At 54.7% G+C, this 26,628-nt stretch overlaps 6 protein-coding genes across 6 annotated transcripts in view; 3 read left to right on the top strand and 3 right to left on the bottom strand.

Moving 5' to 3' along the window:
• Window positions 1-317: 317 nt before the first annotated feature.
• On the top strand, window positions 318-2,390 carry P884DRAFT_268336 (DHHC palmitoyltransferase-domain-containing protein; the record flags this gene model as incomplete). The annotated part of the gene is made up of 2 exons (XM_069442185.1): window positions 318-471; window positions 547-2,390. The coding sequence occupies 2 exons, from the start codon at window positions 318-320 to the stop codon at window positions 2,388-2,390; spliced, it is 1,998 nt and encodes a 665-aa protein (XP_069299356.1).
• Window positions 2,391-3,872: 1,482 nt separating this feature from the next.
• On the bottom strand, window positions 3,873-4,625 carry P884DRAFT_113926 (uncharacterized protein). The gene has a single exon (XM_069437095.1). It carries the CDS (start codon window positions 4,489-4,491, stop codon window positions 4,081-4,083), a length of 411 nt encoding a protein of 136 aa, XP_069299357.1. The 5' UTR covers window positions 4,492-4,625; the 3' UTR covers window positions 3,873-4,080.
• A 134-nt stretch (window positions 4,626-4,759) lies between these two features.
• P884DRAFT_196318 (PLC-like phosphodiesterase) lies at window positions 4,760-8,095 on the bottom strand (the record flags this gene model as incomplete). The annotated part of the gene is made up of 1 exon (XM_069437972.1): window positions 4,760-8,095. The coding sequence occupies one exon, from the start codon at window positions 8,093-8,095 to the stop codon at window positions 4,760-4,762; it is 3,336 nt and encodes a 1,111-aa protein (XP_069299358.1).
• A 401-nt stretch (window positions 8,096-8,496) lies between these two features.
• On the top strand, window positions 8,497-9,072 carry P884DRAFT_276243 (uncharacterized protein; the record flags this gene model as incomplete). The annotated part of the gene is made up of 3 exons (XM_069442935.1): window positions 8,497-8,611; window positions 8,796-8,871; window positions 8,955-9,072. 3 exons carry the CDS (start codon window positions 8,497-8,499, stop codon window positions 9,070-9,072), a joined length of 309 nt encoding a protein of 102 aa, XP_069299359.1.
• Window positions 9,073-17,952: 8,880 nt separating this feature from the next.
• Window positions 17,953-18,872, top strand: P884DRAFT_268338 (uncharacterized protein; the record flags this gene model as incomplete). Its single annotated transcript, XM_069442186.1, has 5 exons — window positions 17,953-18,005; window positions 18,096-18,097; window positions 18,493-18,519; window positions 18,589-18,669; window positions 18,724-18,872. The coding sequence occupies 5 exons, from the start codon at window positions 17,953-17,955 to the stop codon at window positions 18,870-18,872; spliced, it is 312 nt and encodes a 103-aa protein (XP_069299360.1).
• Window positions 18,873-25,999: 7,127 nt separating this feature from the next.
• The window catches only part of P884DRAFT_196376 (uncharacterized protein), a gene marked incomplete at both ends in the record, with an annotated part of 2,145 nt that continues 1,516 nt past the window's right edge, over window positions 26,000-26,628 (bottom strand). The window contains one exon of the mRNA XM_069437979.1: window positions 26,000-26,559. Coding sequence (XP_069299361.1) covers window positions 26,000-26,559 — 560 coding nt within the window. The remainder of the gene's footprint in view (window positions 26,560-26,628) is intronic.

The following is a 26,628-nucleotide window of genomic DNA, read 5'->3' on the forward strand; positions in this document are numbered from 1 at the left end:
GGGGACGCAGCAAGGCCGGCCCCGGCTGCACGATTGGCTAGCGTGCGTTTGGCGGTTGAGAACCCCTGCCTAGCGGCCCAGGGCGCTGGGATTTCTGCTGGACTTCGCCTCGTTTGCTTGCACAAGCTTCAACTCCAACTCCTGGCGTATCATACTCTGTACGCTACCGCGATATTACATAGTATGGGACGATAGCGAACCCCACCGGCATGCATCGGCCTCCCTAACCCGTCTACAACGCCGACGACCGACTGATGGATGCGACGCCGTCGTTACCCTCGTCCACGTTCGAAACCTCCGACCCCTCCGCTCCGACCATGCCCTCGGTCCGCCGCTGGGCGCGCCGACTCGAGCGCTCGTGCTGCGCCTGCGCCAAGTACCTCCCGCTCGTTTTCGTCTACGGCCTGACCACCTGGGCCGTCTGCGTGCTGGTCACTCTCTGCTCTACCCCGTCCAAGGTGTCATGGCTAGGTAGGTTTCCGCCCTCGGCTTCCTCTTCCCAGTTAGGCCCGTCACCAATGTTGACCACCCCTCTCCCCGCTCTAGACACCCCCGCGGCCACCGCCGGCGTCGTCCTCTACCTCCTTCTCAACTGGTGCTACACTACTGCCGTCTTCACCCCCCCCGGCAGCACTACCAATGAGCATGGCTACAGCACGCTCCCGACCCACAACGCCCCGAACATTACCTCCCTCACCGTCAAGTCCAACGGCGAGCTGCGCTTCTGCAAGAAGTGCCAGGCTCGCAAGCCCGACCGCGCTCACCACTGCTCCACCTGTCGCCGCTGCGTGCTCAAGATGGACCACCACTGCCCCTGGTTGGCCACCTGCGTTGGCCTGCGCAACCACAAGGCCTTCCTCCTCTTCCTCATCTACACCACCCTCTTCTGCTTCTACTGCTTTGCCGCCGCGGGTTCCTGGGTATGGGAGGAGATCTTAGACACCACCGCTACCACGGTCGATACCTTGATGCCTGTCAACTACATCATACTAGCCATCGTCTCCGGTATCATCGGCATCGTGATCGGCGCCTTCTGCAGCTGGCATATCTACCTGGCTTCCAAGGGTCAGACTACCATCGAGTGCCTAGAAAAGACCCGCTACCTCTCCCCACTACGCCGAAGTATGCATCAGACCTACATCAACCAGCACACCCCCGGTCAGGGCGTGCCCCTGCCCTCGTACGGCCAACAGCTCCTCGACATTCACCAGAACGCCCTTCCAGGCATTACCCGCCCGGAGGAGGGGGAAGAACTTCGCCCCGAGCCCGCCCACTCACCTCGCTTCAACGACAACAACAACGACGACCGTGACCTTGAATCCGGCACAAGATCAAGAAACCCCGAATTGCAGGCTGGCTCCCGGCGCTTCACCCCCAACGAGATGGAGCGCTACCGTGCGCGCAAGCGCTACGAGGAGTACCTCGACGAGCAGGACTCGGCCAAGTTGCCCAATGCGTTCGACCTGGGGACCAAGCGCAACCTGCTGCATCTGTTCGGGCCCAGTCCCTGGTTGTGGCTTCTCCCGGTGTGCAACACGACCGGCGATGGCTGGAGCTGGGAGCCGAATCCGCGGTGGTTGGATGCGAGGGAGAAGCTGGCACGGGAGCGCGCCGAACAGGCAGCTAGGGAACGGGCCGCGGGCTGGGGTCCCGCCGACGATGACGATGAAGACGAAGGGGAAAATGATGGCCTTCTTCGCATTCCCGGTGGCGCCGGGCGGCATTATCTCCAGCCTCAGCCGCGACCCCAATCTCACCTACTTCAAGCGCAGCAATCACGACATACCGGCGGAGGAAACAACCCCCTCAGCAAGACCCCCTCACCTCTTCCCTCTCCCGGCGCACGCAAGACACCCAGTAAAGCGGACCGCATCCTCGGCCGCGACCCGAACCTGTACGCCGACGATGATAGCCACTACATGAACGGCAACAGCAACAGCAACACACCGCTTCTTCCTCCCGGCCAGGGGGAGGCCGTATCTCTCAAGCGGCTGAGCCCCGCCACCGGGAGGACGATCGAGGACGAACTGGACGACATTGACCGGGATGATGTCCATTCCGATGATGCGTATTTCCTCTCCGACGGCGACAGGATAATCGACGAGAACCAGCGCCAGCCTAATGGCGTCGGGACGCAGCAGCAGCAGCAGCAGCAGCAACAGCAACAACAGAGAACCGAGGCAGAAAGAAGGGCCCTCAATGTCGTGACCAATGGCCGCTGGGGGACTCGAGCGGCCAGCGGTGCTGGCCCGGGCGTGGGCGCGAGCACCCTGTTGAGAGGGCCGGCATCGCCCGCCTTGCGGGTAGCCGGTGGTTCCGACGCGGATAGGACCAGGAGCAGCGGTGGTGGTAATAGTAATGACAACGATGTTGACGACGGGGTTGATTAACAGGTCCGTGTAAGATATCCATAGCCAGCGCTTCGTCGAGGAGGATGATGCTGTTGTTCTTTGAATCGGTCTTCATGGTTCATGTTTCGTTCCTTGAGCGCTAGGTGGAAGCGGTTACTGTTTTGTTGTTTATCTTTCTTTTCATTTTCAATTTTTTTTTTTTTTTTTTTAGTTAGTTGTTCTCATCTCCCTTCCTTTGGGATCATGATTTCCAGGGAGTGGGGGAACTGTTGTTGGTTGGTTGTAGGACCTAGAACAGTCTATAGAGCTCTGGTGGGCCGACGAAGTGGCAGGGTCCCCCTTCTTCTTCTCCTTCTTCTTCACCTTCTTCTTCTTCTTCTTCCTCCTCTCTGCTGTAGTCAGGTGGTCCTTTCCAATTCGTGAACCGCTCCCTCTCCAGTTCCATTCTGCTCTTCTGTTTTGGAATAGGGCTGCGCTCCTTGCCACTTCTCTTTCATGCTAGATCAACTGGTTAGTGGTGCCTCATGAAAACATGCTATGCTAGGACTGGTAGCACAAGGGAGGCGAACTCTATGCCGTATTCTTTTTCACTCCCCTCTGCTTGCTTAGTGCTTGCTAAGATGACTGGAGGAAAACTGGGTCCCAACCCGGCGTTGGTGGTTGGTTTTCAATGCTCATCTCACGTCGGGTAGCATACCCCCCAGACCAGTGGTTGCATCACCAGGGGAAGTATGGTATCACAATACAATCACCTGCTCCTGTCGTGAACATGCCGTACCGTTGCATTCATTACCTCGGTCAAGGAAGATACCATAAACATCGTGGAGTGGTGATGGTATGCAGTCGAGGCTCGCCCTAAAGTTATCGAGGCGCCGGACGATGACCTACTCGGCTTACTTCACAGATGCAATCTAGACTCTCCATAACCCAAAAAAGAAAAGAAAAAGAAAAGAAGAAAAAAATAGGGGGCGTGTGGCCTTGGTTCTTCTTGGTGTACCTGGTATGGGCACTTCCATCTGGCCCAGTGATAACACGGCGTGGCCGTCAACGCTAGATCGTGCGCCCTGTGCCTACTTAGCGAGACGCATATAGGTACCGTTCGTCATCATAACGGTCACGTCAAGTACGGATTCGGAGCTAGAGGCAAAATAACACCTCTTTTAGTTCACCGCGCAAGCCGCTGGGGCCAGTATACTGATCTTATGAGCCAGCCCACCAACTGTCTCTCTCAATGGGGATGTATACAGTTAGAATCCTCGAAACATACCCAAGTTAACGCAATTGTCCGCTCCGCTGACATGTCCCCACTGTAAATGCAACCTTGAATTCCCAGATAATTCACCCTCCCCCTTTTTCACACTTGGTTAACATGCTATAGTCTCAAGAATAGCTCCGCATGAAACGCCCTATGTGCCCACCGTCGGATAACAATAATGCAACAACCGCCAAACTCGCTAACATCCTAACAAAGGAAAAGTGTGCTCATCAGAGTGAAAGGGGAAGTGCTGGCTAGCAGCGAAGAAAGGAACAGAACCTATCTGGCAGCGCCTGCTCTGCCCGATGCATGTGTGGATTGGCGCCCTTCGAAACCAAACCGAAACCCCTGCCCGATGCACATGCCCCGAGATCCCGCTATTCCGAAGAGGGTATATACACTCTTCACAACCCCCAACCCAATGCTTGTTTATGCTGTCCTATCCGTCCCTATTTTTTTCCGCCCATGATGTAATTAATAGTGAAAGCCTCCAAGGTTGCCATAGACCTCAATCACCAACAGAAACCACATGGCACCTTCTCTCAGAAAAAAGGGTAAAACAGAGAGGGGAGAGTGTGTGCGTATGTGGGAAAAAAAAATAAAAAAAAAGAGAAAAAAAAGAAAAAAGGAAAAGGAAGAAGAAAGAGATAAGAAAAAAAATAGAGAATAAGATAGAAATATGCCAAGCAAAGTAAAACAGCCTTTTCCGCTTCTTCCCCGTCTATAAAATCCCTTTCGCGCCAATTCGTAAAAATAGCCTCGCAATGCGGGTATCATCGTGGTAGTATCAAAGTGGTCCGTCCGCTCGGGTCGCCAGGACATATCGACGGCACATGCAAATGTTCTCGATTCCCTTCCCCAACACGTTGAAATATGCTCGCCCATTCCCACAACCCCAAATAAAAAACGCCTGTAGTGATGAAAGACAAAGGGAAGATGGAACAGCGTCCCCACGTCTCATCCCGGCTTCTTGTTCCTCCTGCACATCTCCCGGCAACGGAAAAAGACAGGCCAGGAACGATACCGAGGTGCCGGCCCGTGAGCTGACGAAGACCATCAAAAAGCTGCAGAAGAAGGCGGTGGTACATGCCCGGGGGGCACTCCTTCTTTGCAGCCGAAGTATTGCTACAAAGATATCTCGAGAGTTGACAAGTCATGTGGTCCGGCTGCTGTCCATACTCGATTTAGGGCTCGTGTTGGCGAAGACGTTCCTGCCGATGTTTTTCAGTTTGTTGCCGCCATTCCTGGGCGTATCTTCCTGGTACGACACCATAATATCCGTGACCGGACCTTTCTTGATCCTGCAGAAGAGCGTCGAAAACAAAAAGCGCTCTCCCTTGTGGTTGTACAGCGGGATCGTGCGGTAGCCCTGCTTGAGGTTGCTGAGCTTAACGGTGTAGGTTGCGAAGGGCGCCTTGTCATTGTATCCGCCCCTGTCGGCAAGCTTGACGCTGAATCGCACAAAGATCAGGTCTGGGTACTTGGTGGTGACGTCGAAAGTACACGTCTGGTTGAACTCGGGGTTAAAGCCATTGTCGCGTACGATATTGGTGCGCTGCTTGAGCTGCGTCTGTTGAGCTGCGGCATAGGCAGCCGCATCCGCCTTGTTCCGCTTGTCGTCTGCCATCAGCACCTCGACTTCGATATAGGGATCTAGCGTGCGCTTCTCGCCCAGGTTATGGGGCCGCATCAGCTGCTGCGCGGAGATGACCTCGATCTCGAAGGCAACCTTCTTCCGCGGGCGCTTGCCCACGCACTCGTCGGGAGCCAGGTTTGGCATCACCTGGATCTGCCGCCCCTCAAGTGGCTTGAGGACGTAGCCCGACTGAGCCGTGCCGCCGTCGAACATGGCCTGGTTCAGCTGCATGCCCGTGTCAAAGGTCTGCCAGTTGAGGGCGGCCATCTGGACTCCGCGCTTCCAATAAATGAGGGGATCAAAGTTGCTCGACGAAATACGACCACCATTGGGGTAGACCCGCATCAGGTAGCGCATGTTGTGGCGGTACAACGCCCTCTTCGCCTCGCCTGGCTGGTTCTTCTCGGCAAACGTCTTCTCCTTGAACGAGAAGATGTGGTTGAACTTTTTGGCGTCGGGGCTGTCGAAACCGTCAAAGTGGATCCCCATGCAGTACACGCCCAGCTCTCCGAGGATGGGGTGAATTTTGCTGTTGGCCTTCTTGGCCGCTCCCGCTTCACCTTCGCTGTCGCACTCGCTAGGGCTACTGCTGACCGGCTCGTGGACCAGGCCCTCGGAAATGGTGTTAATCTGCCTGTTGGACCTCGAGGTTGGGGACGGGCTGAGGAGGGGACTCGAGGGAGTCGGAACGGGCATGCTGTCCAGCGCAAGCGCTCGCTGATGCGGCGACGGCATGCTGTTGCCACGGCGGCGCCCGGTGGGTCGGTCGGCGACCCTCATGGACTCGTCCGGCTTCTTCACCTTGATCAGAATCCGCTCCATCAGCTCCGACGGTGACGGCAGGCGGTCCGAGGTCGGGTCTAGGGGCGCGCGCACAAGCTTGTCGCCGAAAACGTCGATCATGATCTTGGCCATGTTGATCTGAGTGATGGGATTGCAGCGCACCTCGAGCGAGATCCACAAGGGAAAGCGCGATTTCACGAACGCGTATTTGTTGATGGTCTTGATGACTTCGAGGAACGAGATGCTCGTCGTCAGCGTGTGGCCGTGCGTCACGACGGGCTGGTTCCCCTCGCCGTCCCAGCAGTCGACCTCGACACAGCGGCAGCCCCGCATCAGAGCCGAGATGTAGCCCTCGTGGCTGGAGATGCTGGCGACCTGGCGGCCTATCAGGTACGTGTTGTGCGAGCTCGAAATGTAATACTCGTTCATGGGCCGGTCTAGCACGTAGTCCTGGGGTTCCTTGGGAATTGGCTCGTTTGAGGTGGACGTAAGGAAGCCAGCAAATGCGGTTTCGGACATGGTCAGGCATTCCTCGCCCGAGATCCCCTGCTTTTCGGCGTCGCTCGGCCTGCCCTTGCGGGCGAACCGCGCAAAGACGGATTCCCAACGGGCCAAGTCCTCGTCAATATCCTCACGCTGCACCTCGCGCAGAAATTGGAAGAACTCGTCCCTCGTCATCCCGCCGGCGGGCTCGCTCGCGTGGGCCCGGTAGACGGCTCGGATGTCACTGCGCGTCTTCATGAGGCGTACAAACTCGAGGAACTCGTCAAAGTTGAGCCGGGAGTTGTGCTTGGCGCTCGACGGCAGATCATCAGAGCTGTCCCGCCTGCCTTTGGCCATGTCAAACTTTCTGCGGAGCTCCTCAGTTGAGACGTGGATGTGCAGGCTGCGGCACACGCGCTCAACTCCGGCAAAATCGATATGCTCGTCCTCGGCCGACCGTACCTTTCCCAGCTGTCTCTCCATCTCCATCCCCCAGTACGCGCGGACGGCCTTGTCGTTGAACGACATCAAGCTCGCGGCAAAGTCTTGCCGGTGCTTAGAGATGGTCTCGAGAGCCTCGACCCACTGCTGGAACGATTCGTCGCTATCGGCGATGAGGTGCAAGAGCTTCGTGTTAGATTTTCCGGGAAGCGTGTAGATGAGCGAGAAGAATCGGGATTCTACGCTCTCCGGGAGCGCTGCATCGAGGCGATACTGGCGGATGTCTTCGGCCGTGCGGATCTCTTTGATGTCGTCAATGTAGATGTATTTGTTCCTGTCCCACCAGATCTTAGCGGTATCGGGATCGAGATACAAGGTGATCCTCTTCGTGCTCTTCTTCTTGGAGACCTTGGTCAGGGTCATGCCTTGACGGAGGGACAGCGGGATCAGGCCGAAGCCATCGGACGAAGTCGAGGAGAGGATGGAACCCGTTTCCGGGAGGGTCGCGTCATCCCCCGCGCGATCATCGGCTGCAAACGCAACCTCGTTCTCCGAGTCGCTATCAAAGGTGCTAATGTTCTCGTAGGGCGTCATCGGATTGCTCATGCTTCCTCTCCGGCGAATCACGCTGGGTCCGACACTCTCATCCCGGCTCCTCGGGTGAGTTGACGATGGCCGCCTGTTCATCAAGCCAGCAGCCTTGCGAACCGTATTCGAGGCTCGCCGGACAATGCTCATCTTCACGGCTTCGCCCATAGCCGTCGTGCCGGAACTCCTGAAGCTGGGTTGGCTGAGCGAGGCAGTGCTTGTCCTCCTGGACATGTAAGCAGTGGCTGGCTCGGACTGCTGCTTGACGCTGATGGACTCGGGGAGTTGGAAAGGCGTGACCAGCTGATCGAGATCGTCAATCTCCCTGTCGAGGCACCCCTCTGCTACCTCGGGAGAAGCTTGTACAGAGCTGCCAGTAGTCATGCCCGTCCCGAGAGTCTCGACCGACTGGGCAGGCGAGCCGTGTTGCGAGGCGGGCGATGTGGAGGATATGCTGATGGCTGAAGGTGGCATGGAAACCAGCTGGGTCTGGGGTGCCAGGTCGGTCTTGACCTGGGTGGGACGCGCCCGCCGCGTCTGAGAAGACTCGGGCGCCATGGCTGAGATGGTATGGGGTAACAGGCGGTTCAGGTCGACAGAGACGGTCATGGCGTCGGGAGACGTGCTGAAGAAAAGAAAACGAAGAAGAGCCCGGGACGTCGAGGACGGCGTCGACGGACTCTGTCAGCCGCTATGGTGGGCCAGGGCTTGTGGGCGAAGTGCCTTGGCTGCTCTGGGGGAAGAGAATGACTAGAAATTATATGGGACGAAGCGCCGTCTTTCGCCGCATTTTCCGTGCTGCAGTCTGGTACTCCCGGGCTTCCCTTCAGGCGATCGAGGTTGCGGGGAACTTATAGACGAGCCTATGGTCCTGGCAAGGGCGGGTCCCAAGCAAGCGGGACGTGTCGAAAGAGAAGGGGGAGTGGCCGGCTAGGGCTGTGGTAGACGCAAGGCGATGGATGACCAGCAGGGCCGAGACGACGCGAGATCAGCAAGCAGCAGGGCGTAACCGAGCCAGTCGGCCTGTCGTGGTGGAGCGGTATCTGCGGGTACAGGTACGAAAGGAGACCGCAGGTACCGACATGTACGTCGTCTGCGGCGACTCTCTGGGGAAGCGAAAGGGCCGGGAGTGGCCCGTGTGGTGACAGCCCGGGGGTTGACCACGGCACCAGATGAGGTGGCAGGCCGTATGCAAGTGGCTGTTTAGGGCACTGACATTCCCAGGATGCCGGTTCTGGGGGCGGCAGGAAGGCCTAAGGTCCACAAAAACCAGGCGCTTCCGAGATGTACCCCTTCCCACGTCAAGGTGAAAAGGGGACGGAGCTGGCGGCCGCGTATGAATGTACTGCACACCACACGATCCAACCGCAGCAGAACAGCTTCCCTCCCGCGCTTTCCTTGGTGCGATCCTTGGCAGTTGGGACCAAGTGTGCGCCCAGCGTTTTCCCAGGCCGTTCGAAGGACACGGGATGAGGCGCCACGGGCTGAAGCGATGCCGGGTAGCTGCTTTGCTTGGCAAGACAGCCGGACAATAATTTGTGTGTAAATGCTGAATGCGGAATCTGTACTTTTGCAAGGCTGCTTGCTGCTGATAGGGCGCCCCAATAGTTCGCGGGGCTGTCGAGGGGATGAAAATTGGCGAAGATCCAGAGTGGGGGAAGAAAAGTAAAGGCAGCTGCGCCGTGGTCTGCGGATGGCGCCAACGCTGCAAAAATTTGCGTCGGTTTTTTCTTGTTCTTTTTTTTTTTTTTTTTTTTTTTTTTTTTTTGGCGATATTGTCGAGAGCTGAACAAGGAGAGCGCCGGGTGACGATGACTCGGCCGCGCTGTGACGGGATTGCCGGGTGGGTGACGGATATGGCGGCCTAGCTCAATAGGCTAGGGCGGGATGCAGAATTCCAGGCAGTTGGGTAGAAAGCACCAATGCCGCGGCGTTTCAATTGCAAGCGTTACCGCGACAGAGTATATGCGTGCGATGGCGTATGCTTGTGAGTGCGAGTGGTCGAGTGTGTATGTATGTGTGCGCCGAGTGTAACCCGAGTATGAGCGTGTAGTACAAATAATGAGGTTCTTTCCAGACGCACAGCCAGCTGACGGCTTTTGTCCGAAACGGGGAGCTTGATCGAGGGGCGAAGGGTGCGTCTGCTTGCAAACTTAATTCCAGGGCTGTGGTGGAGGGGGTCTGCTCCTTTTGTCCCGCCACGAGCTGTCTTTGGTCACAGCAAAAGCGCAAAGCCCGGAAATAATTAGCGTGCCATTGTGGACGACGGCGGTGCGGGCGGTGCGGGAGTCATCCATGGACGGCCGGGACAAGGGCGGTTGGGGCGCTTGGTGCGAGGGCGATCATCGACAGGAGAAACAACGGTCAGGGACAAGGTGAAAATTGTGCCATCCGTTCATTTACTGTGCGTATTATAGTGTACGGACGTGTAAGTACCGCCGGGACTGCGTCACCACTTTGGCGGCAGGGAAAAAAAAAAGCTTGCTGCTAAATGGGGTACAGACTCACAAGTACTTCGTAGGTCGCTTTTCCTTGGCAGAAGACGACTATCAGCCCACTGCATGAACAAGAACTTGAGGTTCTGCGCAGCTGGAAGCAAGTTGCTAGGTAATTAAGTGGTGACATCGGTAGATGTCCCTTCCTATTCGAGTTCTTGTATTACCAGGACGCTTTAGGTAGGCACCTACTGTGCAAGAATCGTAGGACTCAGCGTCAGCAGTAGGCAGGTACTATAACAAGCACAGGCTCATTTTGTCATTAGAAAATACGTAGGTACCGCCTTCCCAACACCGTCGTCCCAGGATTCGTGGCACCTCGAGACTTACTTGTTGGTGCAGTGCAGTGCCTTCCTTCCTTAGGCGCCAGATAGGTACCTAAGCATACGTACACCGCCGCTTCCAACCGGAATACTTGGTTTCCCTCGAGGGACCCGGTGTATATAAGGCGTATGGTAAGGTAGCGTACTGAGTGTGAAACCACTCGTAAAATACAGCACAGATCACGTAGTGGGTATCTGACAGAGTTGCGTACCTCGACATACACGGCGATCGGATAAGTCAGGTATCTAACCGTGACATGCTCTCGACCGTGTGCTCCCCCATCGGCGATGGTTGGCCACATGGGACATTGCTGGCCACTCATTTAGGTTGGGGAATCGGGTCCGTTGAAGGCGATGCCTTCTACCGGAACACGCGGGGTCTCCGAGAAACAGCACAAGAGGCAAATTTTCGTTAGGGGACACAAATCGGCGGAGCTGTGGTACGGAACAGCAGTCACTATCCCATTATCAGTGGTCCCTCCCGTTGGCGCCACCCCAATTATTTCAGCTTTGCACTTTTCCAGCACCTAGCTAGCTCGCTTCTACTTCTGTGGAGTGAACACGGACCGCCGAACGCGGCCAGCCAAGAAGTCGAGGTACGAAGTAATCTGTACGCTTTTTACGTTTGGGTACATGGAATTATCGGTGCCGTGGTATTTACCATTCTATTCTTGCAGCCAGCTCCCATATGGGCCCCCACAAACCATCCCCACATATCATTCTCGCTCATTCGCTGTCCTTCTCTTGCAAACCGTTGAATTGGGGGAATCGAGGACGGGATGAGATCATTGCAGGGAGAAGTTTCTGTGGGTCAGTCGTGCTTGCCAGTGGGAGTCACAATCTCAGTCACGAGAATCGCCCATCGAGCCTGCCTGATTCGGCCAATGCATATCGTGATGTCCAACGGCAGCGTCGAGCCAGCGGGGCTGTTCGAGCTGCCTCTTTGCTTCCTGGATGGAAAGAGATTAATTGGATCGCATCACAAACGGATCCAAGCCTGCAATTTGCGCCTGGGGCCTTTGTCGGCCGACAGTTGGGAAGCAACGAAGAGCTGTCACCCCACTCCACAAACGGCAAGCAAACGATTCTGACGCCAGGATGAGGTCTTCGTCCGCGTGTCAGAGCGGAGTCAAGAGGAGCCGCTCCTGTCAATCGTGATTCCCTCAATCTCTCCGGGTGTCGGTTGCAGAATCTTGACCTTTCTGCAGGTTCACTCAGCAAGCCCTTTGCCGAGCGTCTTCTTGAAGATCGATCGTACTATTACTTTTTTCATGTGTGTTGGCGGCCGACGGGAACAAGGGAGCGCGGATCCAAGCTGCTGGGTGGGTGTCGGCCAAGTTGCCCACACCCCCTCCCCCTCCCCTCCTTCCCCTCTCCTTCTGGATACCCGCCCTGCTTAGCACACTCTCTGCCCACATGGCCTAGTTTGGCCTTTCCCCTCCTTCAATTCCTTCCAATCTCACAAGACAAGCGCCGTGTGAGCCGAAAGGTTGGTGTTGATCCTGGCTAGCAGCATTTCCTCCAGATGCTTTTGATGCATGCACCTCCATTTCGAGGCTGAACTGAGAGGGTTGTCTGGCTCGCCCAAAACTACGCGGGGTGAAACTGCCTTGCTGGATAACTCAGCAACACGGCTTCGCTGCGTAAGGGTAATTACACACCTCATAGGCTCTGTCTATCCGCGTACTCTGTATGTAAGGTATGTATGTAACTACCGCGTATGTGCTAGTAATCTTAACGTTGCATCCTCCCTTCCTTGTCGACTGCGGCTCGGAACGAGACTGGGAGTAACGTTATGTCGGTACCTAGGTCTGTACGGATGTCGGTACCCAAAGAACTGGCTCACCGCTTTTGCGCACGAACCATGCAAAGTCGCTAAAGCTACAGAAGGTCAAGTCGCTAACACAAATCTACAGTGCTTCTGCTATAGTGGTTTTAGTGGCTTGACCCACCATACTTTAAATTTCGCATAGTGCGTTCATTCTGCCGGCTAAATTTGGCGGTGAGTCAATTCATCTGGTACCCGACGTGAAGCGAAGACCAGCTCTTCCCACATCATAATAGCTGCCTTAATAGTATACTTGCGTCAGACAATCTCACCTATGTGGGAGATGGCCATAGCCATCCTTGCGCCTCGGTAACGGGCATTCCGCACGAGAAACAAAAGAAGAGCCTCAACTCGGGTATCAACCACTGGATCCGTATTCAGGCAGCACATCACCCTTTCACCGACATTTTCCATCCAGCCACCGAGAGGCAAAACCGGGCTCGTTCGATCTGGTCAAACCCGCCGTCAGGCGCATACGAGGTCGCGCAGAGCCTTGGGTTCGGCGTTTCTGTGATTGCCTGCCAAGGTGGCCAACCGCCCTTTTCCAGCGCGCGGCGCAAACGCGCCACTGAACGTGCACAATCGGCATGATGCATAGCATCAACTCACGAGGAGTTCTGCCGATACCCAATCCCGGACCGTTGGGTGCCGATGATGATTCTGTCTTAACATTGGTGTCAGGTGCGAACAAGATGATGATGATCGCGCTTTCCCAAGCCCCAATAGTAGCGTTTTCTTTTTTTTCTTTCTTTCTTCAGCCCTTTAATGTTGCTCCAGTCTCCGGACAACAAGTGCCTGTTGCCCGCCGCCGGAAGCGTTGAACGCTTGACTTAGGTGGGAGCCGTTTATCCCAGCTCCCATTCCTTGATTGGCCGACTGGAGTCTCGGTTTGGTGGTGCTCGGCGCGGGCAAGGGTCGTTCACAGCTGCATCACGAGGACAAAAATTCGAGCAAATTGCACCCAAGCTGGCTCCAGTTATCTTGGGTTGAGCGATAACAGGCCCCTGCTTTCTGCGAGAACCTAGGGCTTTGGGCCTTGTGCTGAATCCGCCAATGACGACAGCTTCGCGCGGACACGCTGTCTCGGCAGAGGCCGTTCCCCAGCAGGTGGAAACCGAATGCCGTCATTTCCAGCGGTGCGGATTCGAGGTCGAACACTTGGCGCCGGCCCGCAACTCAAACCACCATCGAACAGATGATTGCGAGCGGCTGCATCGGCCATTGCCCCTTAACACAATATTATTGTGGGACGGCTGCCCCTTGAGCACAAGCAAGCGGCCGGTGCTGTCTTTTTTGCGTCCGCGACGCGCAGATGCTGCCAGGGCAACCCAAGCGGCGCAGCAACCTGGGGTACCCGAGAGCCCATCACGGAGCTCGGGGCACATCCACGTGCTTGCTCCCGTTTCGTTCCCAGCCGGGCGCGACAGATGGAGCGTAATCCATACGCTACCTTATCGAGTACTGCGAATGTACGGATTATAGTACATACAGTACGGATTACGTACACACGAATCTGTAAGTACCTTACAAACCGTTACATACTTGTACATCCACCAACTACAAACCCAGATTTTCCAACCTCCACGATCCTGATCCGCGTTCATCATCCAACTTTGGAATGTCGAACGCCGCCCGACATGTGCCCAGCCCGAGGCCTTGAGTGGCCGTCGGATCCGAGACCCCACTGCGGATCGGCGAAGGGTGCGTTGTTAGGCGCCGTTGCCCGGCCGTGGGCCTGTTTCATGTCTGCGGATTCCAGGATTCCCTTGGCTCAAAAAAAAGATGGCGTTTACAGGTGGATTGGTCGGGTACTGCGTGCTGCGAGGGATCAGGAGGCCCTTCTTGTGGTCAAGAATCTTTCTTGTGCCCATCCGTCACCAGCACTACTGAAGAGTTGTCCAGCTTTGCACAGCACACTCTTAGGTCCCGTCTGGGTATGAGAACCCAGGTTTACCCGCCCATCGGCAATCCGGCCGGAAAGCCCCAAGATACATATACGTACAACCCCCGGACGGGCTTGCTCGCATCCGCCGCGCGTCGCAGAAGACGTGCACATTGGGTAGGAGCACCCGTGCGTAGCTTGGCAGCTCGATGCGGCGATTTCCCGCACCGCCCGGCAAGCCCCATGTCAGAGGGGGGGGGGGGGTTCCGCAGCATTCTTTCCTCATCCTCTTTTTTTCTGTGACTCGACATGCGCAATAACGACTGGTAACACCACATTCCGCTTTCAGCTAGCTCGAGGCATCCCTTGGCATCGACTCTCTTTCGCATTGCGGGATTCGGTGACGGCAAAGTCTCGCGCCGGGTGCGCTATCAAAAACACATGTTGTATAGTGAGGTTGTACAGACGGAATGAGCCGCGGTTGTCTTGTCGTCACAGCGGCGCCGGGGCGAACGGAATGATGCCGGGCCGCGAAGGAAAAGACCAAAAAGGTAAGGTAGTTGGTGTATGGATGTACGGATGTACGGTACATACCTAACGTACATATTCTATACATCTCTACACCACTGATTGAAGCAACCTACAGCTCGCCACACACGGCAACCTTTGATGGGAGGGGCCGTTGCGTGCGCGCTCATTCAACCACTCTGTTCATTGCGTTGTTCAGATGAGAAGGGAATGGGAAGCTGGGTAAGGGAAACTCGGATGTCGTTGCGACCTCGCGGAACTTCCTCAAGGTTCCCTCCATGCCCACAGGATGCACACACGCACGGCATATACAAAACAAACTCAACATAACAGACGGGCCAAAAAAAAAGAAAAAAGAAAAAACTTTTTTTGTTCTTGTTTTTTTTCCTTTGGTTTTTTGAATGTGGGCTTACACAAAAGCCTTCCTGCTGATCATATCCCGTAGCAGTTATTATAACAACTCAGTCACAGTCTGTTACCTACGCCGCCGGGCATATGCTGATGTTCGATGGAAGAAGGCCTTGTATGTACGACGAACTGATCGACCTTTACAGAGAGCGGCCGAGAGGGGTAAGGAGGAGGGGAATGGGGGAAAGGCGGCCTCGTTGCTTTCCAAGTTCCCTCTTTCCCACCCGATGCCCTCCTTGCGATGATTCGGTCGTGGCCGGCAGCACCAAGCACCCCACGAACAGGTCATTCAATCATGACGCTGCTGAGATGCGGCGGGTTGCTCTTCAACCTTTCCAGTTACTACCCTCGCGGCAGGACGGCACCAAGCCGAGGAGGGGGTTGTTTCTCTTTCTCTCGGCATGCACGTCAAGCAAGCATCGCGAGGGGGTCACATCGGCACCCTTCAATTGGGAATTGGGTCTGTTCAATCCCCGCAGTCAGTTGGGCATGGGCTGCAGAGAGCTCAATCCGGCAAGGGGACCTAGGTCACGAGCTGCCTCCAGAGCCGTGCCGAGTTTGCATACGTGGCCGATCGCTCCATCAAGCGGGACACGTTGGATCATGCATGGCGACCATGGGGTGGTTCTTATTCAAATTGGTCCCTCTGTTCTTTCTGTTTTAAAGGGGGGGGGGGCGCGGGAATGAGAAACAAAATAGAAGGGGCAATATCGGCATTCTGTAAATGCAACACCTCGTATCGGCAAGGGGTATATCGTTTTCTGTGTCCCGGGTATCCATGTATGGAATGTAGGTACCTCGAAGACAATACATCCAGTACACTACCCTGGTGCGAAGGGGCTAAGCAAGCCAGGGGCTTTAGTCTACACTACTATGTAGACTAGAGTGTAATCCGTATAGTTCCTCTGTATACACGACACACCATACTAGTGTACGGATTACTGCGTGCAAGTACACTACGGAGAGCAGAAGATCCATAACTAATAATTTTCGATTGCCCCGTTATCATGTAGGAATGCCATGCATGGCCAGCGGAACACCCCCTGCAGGACGACAAGCATGCGCTCCAACCCCCGGCCAACCCCCGGCCAACCCCCGCGACCCTTTTGGCTATGCTGCACATCATCCCGCTGCAGCAAGCAAGGATGAACAAAGATCGCCAGCCGGGGCGGAGAGAGCCCTGTTTCACCAGCTGCTGCGAAGTGCATACATAGTACACACTCGCAGAAAATGTGACGACGGGCCGCACATCGGGCTCCCTGTGGGAGATGGATAGGACAATCCATATCTCCACGTTCAGAATCTACCGAACGTAGGACATGTATGTATTATGTACACGTACATAGTTATACTACATACAGCATGTCCGTGCATCCGTTTATGCATACAATACGTATTAAATTGATATCCTAGACCTCGTGCAGGCTGTAAAGAAAAAGCACTTTGAGGTAGGCGCTGATGCGCAAGATTTCTTGTCTCATAATTAACTGCTGAATGTATAGTAATATTATACCCTAGGGGTAGAGGCGAAGGCCGCGTATTTAGACCAACCGCCATCCTCTAACTAGTTACAGGGGCCATCCCAGATTCGGCTTATGCACAAGGTGTCCACGGGTTCAGGCACATCAAGGCACCACGTTTCAGAATCAGCGCTGGGGATTCTTGGAAGCTGGTGTGGTGTAAATGCATAGATAGTATATCTGGGGAAGAGCAGTGTGTGTCGACTATGAAGGGGTGTTCACGCAGGGCGTCGTGTTCCACACATAAGCAAGTACCAGACATGCGTACTATGTAGTATTCCATGACAAACCAATATATCGGGGTCAAACAGGACATTACCTTTGGTCTGTTAGCGTAGTTAGTTAGTGTATGTAACTAATCCGTAGTGTACTGTCGTGGCTCAGGAGCCGAGAGATGCCTAACACGGCGACCAAATAACCAACAAGAGGGGCTGTTTTTCTAGAAACATTCCCCGGGCTAAGGCGCCCGATGCTGGGTATCAGTACAATTGGTGTGCTCCGCCTCCGCAAAAGGCATCCCTGCAGAACACCACCAAATCCGCCCGCTCGGCTGTGTCGGAACCAAGCCAAGACACCCTGTTTCGCTATGAGGTTAAGTTAAGGACAGTGTATACGGATTAGAGTGGTTTACGTGCGCTGTTGCAGATTTTGTCTGCTATTCCGTATGTATACGGAATACTAGGCTATAGCATTGCCTAGGTAGCAAGCATGAATGCACATACCTACAGTAACACTACGCAGATCTGTGACTGGTGTGGGAACACCTCACATCAGACAACAATACAGCAACCTAACAGCGCAGTGAAGGGTGCGCTAGTACTCCGTCCTAGCAAAGTAAGTATGTTACTGAGTATGGGACGGTTGAGATGACGTCGTCGCACGTGGGAAGGGCCACTTGATCTCGATGGTTGGCTGCACCTTCTTGCCGGCGTAGCTGCTCCATACTTCAGGCATCCATGGATCCTCTTCCGCCTCGCTTTGCTCGTTCCGATCCATCCATTGATCGCACTTGACACACTCTCCGCCCGGCGCCTGCCTGGCTGTGCCTGCAGAGTCCTTTCTTCCTGCCAAACCTGACAAGCGAATCGTGTGTCCCGACTACATGCCAATTCCTTCCATCCACGAACCCGCAAGCCCGTCATTTAACCCACCCGGTCGCGCAACTCCCGTAGTTTCCCCGAAGCAACCCCTCCCGGATAATGAAGGATAATAAGACACAGACATCGAGTTCCTCCGAAAGGTCGGCCGAGACCATGCAGCCGTTTGGCGATAGCTATAGTACGAGTCTGCACAAAGGTCATGTGCCCGGCCACGAAGATGCGGCGGCTGGTGCACGCGAATAAGCACAATGTTTCCAGGTCCTTCCCTCCCCCGCCCTCCTCGACTCGCGTTCACCTCAAGACTCGGCTGAGCGACCTTGTGCTGCATACTATGTATGGAACACTGCTGCTGTTACTGCTGCTGCTATTATTACTATTACTACGGTATGTACTTGCTATACACGAAGTTCACCTACCCCACACCTTGGCCTTACTACAGCTCACCTACCTACCTACCTACCTATGTATATGTAGTAGTACGTAGAGTACCCTCCTCTACCAAGACTATCTAGCGCAACACCAAACACGGGATATCGAGAAGAAAGGCATGTGCTAAAATTGGCACTCTTTTACGTCAGCACCGCGGCACCACAACAAAGTGAACACTGTGCTTGGGAACTCGATCGAAGATTCGCAGTACAGCGGGGAAAGGGGGGAAGACGATGAGGCCACACCCCGCATCTCGTGCTCCCCATCGGGGACGGAGACAGGCGGATCGCCCGATTTCCTTATCTAGGCACTCATTCCTAACCTGGTGATTCTACGCCCGTCCGCCTGGATGTGCGTGCTCGGTTTGCCTCGACCCCACGACACGGGACATTGATATGACCCTTTAGCGAAAACAATATGCCATCATGGACCCCCTCCGCAGGTAGTATCGCATCCCGTCGCTACGCTTGTACGTACATGCCTACATACGTATGTACATATAGTACATTTATGATATCTGGTTCTTGATCCGATGCAGGTTGTTCGATGCAGTCAGCAGCCGATGACAGCAGCGAGCTGCGCACGGCACCGCACGGCACCGAACCCCCCTTCGCCGTTGGTATGCCGTCTCGTCGTTATCGCCTTTCTCTATTTCACACTTTCACACTTTGAGGCTGGGCGCAGCAGGAGGAATGGCGGCTGTCATGGGATTATCTCACCTCACTGCCACCGCCCAGACGACAGTTTCGGGGTAGAAATAAGGAAGTCACCAAAAAGAGAGGGAAAGGCCAAGAAGGCTCTCGGCCGTCCGACGACCTATAGTTAGTATAGGTACATACATCTTCGCGTCTCCCTGCTCCCGGCCCGAAGCTGGTGCGACACCTAACGTCTAACTTATTGTCAGAAAGCGGGAGTGGCCTTCCCCCAATCTGTTTGGCTCTGCTCGGACTGAGGCCAGTGTAGTTCCGTATGAATAGGTAGGTAAGTATATACGGATGACATAGCCGAGGACGCAGCGCCACACCTGCTGGTGTAGCTGTGTATGTACAGTACATACACCACGGTGTAGGGCGGGCACGCACGCACGCACGCGTACGGGTTCCTACGTATGCGGGTAGGTATGTGTCTGTATGTTCGGACTTATTTACGGGATATGTACCCCATACATGTAGTAGAGGTGCGTTTCTCACTGAGGCGTGTGCAGATTCGTACATGCAGTACATACATACATATATATACATACACATACAGGAGGGTGTGCGCGGTCCTGCAGCGGCTGACATGCAGGCAAGAAACTGCGGGTTGTCAGGGCAACTTTTTTTCCTCTTTTTTTTTCTCTTTTTTTTTACTTGATGTGGTAACTAGGTGTATCCGTACATACTGCAGTGCGTACCTATTCAGAGTCTTCACCGCGAAACCTTGCTTATGTTATGCTCTGCGTCAGGGGGAGGACGGGTCAGCCAAGCTGAGTCTGTCTGTCGAACGGCTCCCAATCTGCGTGCGGTTTTGTGGTCCAGCTCTTGGGAGCAGCATCAAAACCGGCTATCGATCGCTACGCGCTGTCTTTTTCTCTTCCCTTTTCCTTCTTCTTGGAATCTGTCCTCTGTAAAGGGCTCAGAGAAACTTGAATGTGGAAAAAAAGAAAGAAGGGGGGGGGGGGGGGAGGATATGCAGCGGAATATACAAAATCAGGGAAGGCGGTGTGCTCTCTCTGTGTTCATGGTACCTACCTACCCCTGGCACCCACCCTACGAGGAGATAACTATGCATGTTGTTTGTTTGTATGTATGTGCAAGTGTGGATGTACGTGTATAAAAATGTAGAGTACGTGCAGAGGTAGATGCTGACACCCTTGGGACTTTAATACACGCCTGCTCTCGTGGCGTCCCCACCTCCCTTTGACGCTCGAGGTGTCGACCAAGGTGTGAAGAGTAATCAGATTGGACGAGGATAAGGTGACGGCAAGAGCAGGGGGATCCAGATAACAGCTTTCCACCGACTTCGCTGTAGAAACACCCGGGCGATGGCACGATTCTTTTTTTTTTAAAAAAAAAAAAAAAAAAAGACACAACCAAGAACAAGCCAGGTCGGTCGAGACTTGTCAGAGTAGGTGGCTCACCGCAAGTTCCGATTTGGCTCAGCTTTAAAACCTGCCTTAGTCCTTTCCTCCTCTCCCCTTTCCCACCGAGGGCGGACGACTCCAAGCACCCAATGACATGGGTGTAACGGCGGTCCAGGCCTTGTGCCTGTGTAACGCGAAGCACGCAACGGGCGCAGATGCCTGGCTGCAAGTGTCCGGGGCGGGAGGGATACTGGGCGTTGCATGGGTTGTGGTGATGATGATGGTGGTGGTGGTGGCGGCGGCTTGGGCTTTTTGGCTGGGCCGAGCTCTTCATGCAGAGCTGAGGGTGCCACACACACACACACACACACACACACACACACAGGGAGAGAGAGAGAGAGAGAGAGAGAGAGAGAGAGAGAGAGAGAGAGAGAGACAGAAAGACAGACACCTCGGACTCGGCAGCCCCAGGATATCTGAAAAGGGTATGTGCTCGCTCGCCGGTTAAAAGCAACGAGCGGAAATCAAGCAGCCAGCCTGGTGTAGGTTAACTGATCGATACAAGTCCAATCACAAATAGTTAAACGACCTTGAACCTAGCGTGATCCGAACGCACAGCGACTCAGCCAAAGCCAGCCCCAAGCCAAGCCGAGCCAGGGTATGTATGTACATGTATTGTACATGTATGTACATACATGCATACATGTGTGCCTTGGCTCGGGTGCCGATTATCGTCGTCTTTGAGTAGCCAAAGTTGTCGAGCCCAAGGGACAAAGGGGAGGGGGGGGGGAGGCAAGGGGGGTGAGTCAGCATGCGTTTTTTTTTTTTTTTTTTTTCCTCTCATCAAGTCAATCAGTGAATCAGGGCAAGTCTAGTTATTCTTTAAGTCAATCAGCAAGTTGCGTGACTACAGTACCTAACTTGGTCAATCAACGAGACTCAGCAAAACAGGTCACGCCCGCCCATCCTCTCGAGACTCTTCTCCTGACGCTGGACGAAGCTCATGATGAGCTGATTGGAAAATGTCATGCCACCTGGCGATGCAGCCTCTCTTGTATTTTCTTCTTCTTCTTCTTCACCTAATTTTTCCCCCTATATTTGTGTGCCCTTAGTGTGGCCCGTCGTGCGCGTCCCGGCTGTTGGAACGATTGCATGACGAACCGAGGACGGGGGGAGAGAACAAGGAGGTCAGCTAGCATTACAAAATACAGAGTAAGCAGGCTAACTTAAGTAGGTCCGGGGCGCGCACTACGACAACACAACATGGTTCCTTGGCGGGTACGTCACCCTTGCCCGATACCTCGGGGGAGGGGGAAAGGGAGGGGATCAAGGCTGGGCTGGGCTGGGCTGGGCAAGGGGGCGTTAGTTCCCTTTTTTTCATCTGGCCTTGGCTGCATGTCAGCTTGGTGGTCCTCCTCCTTGGTATGCATGTATCCATGTACTGTACATACATAGATACAGTAGTTACATACCTACATGGACCAGCGTCTGGATGTAGTCCGTATGTATGTATGTACTTGGACAAGAACATGGCTCGTTTGGCTCTCTCCCGTCATGGCGCAGCCAGTGGTTTGTTTGTTTGCATGCACTCGCTCCCGGCGCGAAAAAAACGGGCATGTTGTTAACGCCGTCAGCAGCACGTAGGTCCTAAGGGCTATAGTCTTATGTAAAGACGGGGAGAGAGGCGAGAATATGGGGCCCGCTTTTCCTCTTGTTGAGGCTGATGGTTTCCCCCTGTTTTCGTTTTATTGTGATAGCTGTTTTCACCAGGACCAGAATCGCCGTCTTTGCTCCTCCTTCCGCCCTGTGGCCTGGGTCGTGTATGCATTCCCCTTTGTCTCCTCTTGTCCCCTTTTGACCACGCTCGGCTGATTCCGAACCTGAGGCAGTGTAGTGTAGGAAGAGGGAGGGGGGAAATGGAACCCTCTTCCTTTGTGTGTGTGTGTGTGTGTGTACGACGTACAATGGTTGTAAACTTTTATGTTCTGTCCGCCACACGCATACCTACCTGCAGGACACCTCCATACATATGGATTGTACACACAGATACAGAGACAAACACACCGCTTTGTGAGCTTGAGGGGATTATTTGGACCGTTTACAAGATAATACACACCACACCCATTGGTTTCAGCCCCTGGCTGTATCCCACTCGGTACTGATTCCCGACCGGAGCGGGAGCGGGACGTATGCACCCCTCATGAACGCGAGACGGCCCGTGGGTCAAAATACCGTATTAGTCTCACTTCTTTTTTTATTTCTTTAATTTTTTTTGTTTTTTTCTCCGTCTCGGACTTCTCTGCTTGACTGCCGATTTCCTGATAGTAGCCATATGTAAGGTGCTCCTAGAAAGGAAGGAGAAGGAAGGGGTTAGAGGTGGTGAACAGGCCGAGTCAAAACAAAATGCAGTGAGCACCAAATAGGTAATGAGGTAGTGAACAGTACCCGAACATTCCAAGATCATGTTGCGCTGATCACATCTGACATCTCCGTCCGCACAGGACATCATATGGCAATCAGTCACTGGACGAGTCATCTGACATCGGACGGGAATGGGTCGCGACAGGCATCTCACCTCAGGGGTCCATAATAAGACGCGATACAGCACTTGAATTACCCCTTTTTGCATTCGTGTTACCGTGTTTACCACTCCATACCACCCCCGAGAAAGGGGGTAGGCGTTTGATAAGAGGGGTGAGGGGCATGTGAGACGGCGATGGCGTGCAGAGTGCTCTGCCAATTGCCAACAGACTGATTGCTCACGGGGGCGGACAGAAGGCAGGGAAATGTGCGTTTAGGCCATCATGGTGTGTGTGTATGTGTGTGTGTGTGTGTGTGCCCCCTCGTGCTGCCCGCATTTCCTGGGCATTTCCTGGGTATTTCCTGAGCATTTCCTGAGTATTTCCCTGTCCCCAACTTCCATTCCAATTCCACCCCCCTCCACCCCTTCCCCCTCCAAAGAGAAGAAGAAGAAGAAGAAGAAGAAAAAAAGTTGCTGACTTGTTGTGCCGAGATTTCCGTGAGATCGCAGAGATGTGTATTCCGCTCGAGCACACCATCTTGATACCAATACATCAACATACATTTCCTGTCGACCACCCATCCGTGCCACCACCGCCGCCATCACCCCTCCCCTCTCTCCCCTTTCCCTCTATGAAGAGATGAATGAATTACCACCAACCACATGGCCCCCGGCCCATCGAACGAGCTGAGGTCAGGAAGGGAACTGGAGACACGAAGTACACGAATCAGGAGTGAACCCTTGCGATGGCAATTGGCCGGGATGTATGACTCGTCGGCGCCGAGAGGCGTCACGTATCACGGCATCCTGCAGGCGCGCGTGTGTGCCTGTATCTATCCGTCCTTGACCTCCCTCTTGACGCCTCTTCGGGTGTTGCAAGGACGCGGACTGTTCCTCCGCTCCCCTCCGCTCCCCTCCCCTACCCTACCCCACCCCCTTTCCTTCTCTCTCTTTGGTTGACAGACTGCCGTGCTGTCTTCATGTTGTCGCTGTTGTATGTATGTACGGTATCCGTACCCAGAAACATCTATACATGAGCTACCTTTCACCTATCTTACGAACTTTACATCAGGGACGCAAGATATCTAGATATGTGGATGGGTACGCCTTCTCCGTCTCCTCGCTCCGTGGGTTCAACTACTGGTGGTGGACCCGAACAGGAGATGGACGAGGCTTCCTAATAGGGGCTAATGAATATACACACAACCCAAATTCCTGGCGCCGCTCGTTCGTGCAATACCGGCCAGTCAGGCAGTTGGGAATCTGCTGACCGGGTCAGCAAGCAAGAAAACAAGCAGATTGCCGCTGAGCTGGAGGAGGGGGAAGGATGTGCGTGTGTGTGTGTGTGTGTGTGTGTGCGTGTGTGTGCGTGTGTTTACAGCGCAACATCACACGAGCGAGGAGGACAAGGGATATGAGAGGCGAAGAGGCGACACGCAACAGCGTTGGCATGGTGATGGCCACGTAAGGCAGCACAGCACAATAGTGTACAGCAGTAACTACATGCGATACCTTTTGGTTTCTCCAGGTAGTGTACGGATTCTGTACGGATTCTGTACGGATTCTGTACGCAGCAGGTGGCCACTTTCTCTTCCCCGTTTCTCTGTCCGTGTTCTTGTTTTGAGCCCCCCCGTTCTCGCGTGTCTCAGTCTCATCTCCGTCCTATTTGCGTTCGGCGGTCCCGCCCGACTTGCTGCGCCATCGCGTCCGGAGAGGGGGGCCATCGCAAGCATTGGCCGTGACGAGGAGAGTCACTCCACCCGTTGTCGGGTGCGGCGCGGCGGATGATCGACCGGGCTCTCTGCGTCGGCGTTGATCCGATAACTACCTACGTAGCCGACAAGGAGAGTGAGGTGGTGCCAAGGATATGGTTCCTGTATCAGGCCTGCCCTTAGGGGGTATCATTGTCTCTGCCGAGTAAGCCTACCCTAGTGTGCTGCCTGTACGGATCCGTACAAATCACATTGATGATGTATCGATACTCTCGAAGTACTATCGTGCCAGGATACTCCAACTTGGTAGGGCACGCCTGACAGGGCCGCGCATGATCCGTCGCGAAACCCTCCTCCGTCGAATCCGGATCCAGGAAGTGAGACAGCCTATGCTTTGATCCATCAGCCGAGCCCAACCCCTGATGAACAGGTCCTGATGAACAGGTCCCTACCTGCGCTCTACTGCGGGGGCTTTTTGGCAAGAGAAAGAAAAGAGAAGGAGAGAAAGAGAGGAGGACGGAGTCGGGGGCCCGAGCCTCGGATCTTGCTGCCTCTTAGCACAACGGGAGGCGGCAAGTCCGCGCCCCATTCGCGCTCTCTCTTATGGATTTACGTAGTTATGTACACACCAGAACACCCACAGCTAACGCCGTAGTGTGTTCCCTACTCGCACATCAATCTTACACGACATAACTAGCACGCTCCCCTCTCTCCGCGCCTCCGACCACCCCCTCGGCCCCCTCTTCCCCTCCTGCTCTCCCGGCGAGGAGGATGAGACATGCGCAGTGCATGCCTTGGCGGGTCGCCACATTTGCGGACAAGCGAAACCGGTGAAATGATGCACGCTGCACCTGTCGCTTGCGCCCCCCCCCCCCCCCAAAAAAAAAATTGACATTTGACACTCGCGTATCCCAGACCTCTTCGAGGCGAGGGAGGACAAGGAAGGACAAGAAGGCGGCCGGACGCGAGTCAGGGTTGCCAGGAGAGATGGCGTGTTGCGAGCACGTCAAACCGCCGGGGGGGGGGGGGGGGGCTGATGAGTGTTCTCACTGCGGCTCTCTGCGCTGCGGAGTGAGGCTTTGCGAAATCCCCCCGACTGGTGCCAGCTCTGATCATACTATACTCTCTGCGCGCCACCTAGATATGAAACAAGCTGTCTGCAGCCGGCTATGAAGGAGGAAAGCTTGTCAATTATGTGTTGTTTGTCGCGGTAAACGCGGAAGGCACCAAAAAAGAAAGAAAGAAAGGAAAGAGAAAAAAAACAAAGAAAAACAAATGGTGTTTTGAACTCCAACGTTAGCAAAGGGCGTTTGGAATGTGAAACTCACCTTGCGAGGGAGGCAGCTCAGGGGCAAGTTAAACAACGGAAATAAACAAAATCGTGTGCCAAGCATGAGCCGTCGTCGTAGACCTCAAGCGCAACGGGTCGCGAATGACAAAAGCCGACCACAACACCCGGCAGTTTTGCTGGCACTGTAAAACGCCCATGGAAAAAGAAGGAAGAGTAAGAAAAGAATGAAAAAAAATGAAAAAAAAGAATGGGGAAAAAAATGGGAAAAAAGACCCGAACGCCTTGGTATTTGACAGCTTCATCCCTACCCAACCTGCTCGGCCGTCCCCGCATGTACGCACATTATTATTATGTCCTCTCATATCACTCCCCCAGCGGCCTCGGGTTCCCCCTGATCTCGCGAATGACCTCCCGCGTCCTGGGATTGTCCTCGAAGCTGGCCTTCACCAGATCCACCACCTCTTCGGCCGTGAAATACAAGCTCAGTTCCCCTTCGACCCACAGGAACCGCACGTCCCGCAAGTTGCTCTGCAACACCTCGCTCAGGTACTTCAGGCGCAACCAGTTGCCCGCAAACTGCGCCGTTACCGGCACCTCTTCCTCTCCCTCGCCCCCCTCGTTCCCTCCTCCTTCTTTTTTCTTCCTGTCTCCCTGCCAACGGCTCGGCAGGAACAGCTCGTCCAGCTCCTCCACCGACGAGATCAGGCCGGCAATGTTGTACGCCTCCTCCTGGCCGATGGACGCCAAGTCCGTGACGTCGGCAATCATCTTGCTCGCGATCGCGTCCACCAGCGCGCCGACGGCCTGCTGCCACACCGAGCGTGCCAGTATGTCCTCCCACGCCGTCGCGAGGGCGCGCACCCGGGCGGTCGCCGACGAGATGGACGCCGCCGCGTCCGGCTGGTGGACGAGGTTCTGCTCGCCTGGGGAGTTCCATGTTAGCATGGAAAGGGGGAATGCGGCGCGCTTTCGAACCCTCCCCCCTTCCCCCC

Source organism: Thermothelomyces heterothallicus, assembly GCF_042370625.1.
Source record: "Thermothelomyces heterothallicus CBS 202.75 unplaced genomic scaffold P884_scaffold_6, whole genome shotgun sequence".
Taxonomy (NCBI): domain Eukaryota; kingdom Fungi; phylum Ascomycota; class Sordariomycetes; order Sordariales; family Chaetomiaceae; genus Thermothelomyces; species Thermothelomyces heterothallicus.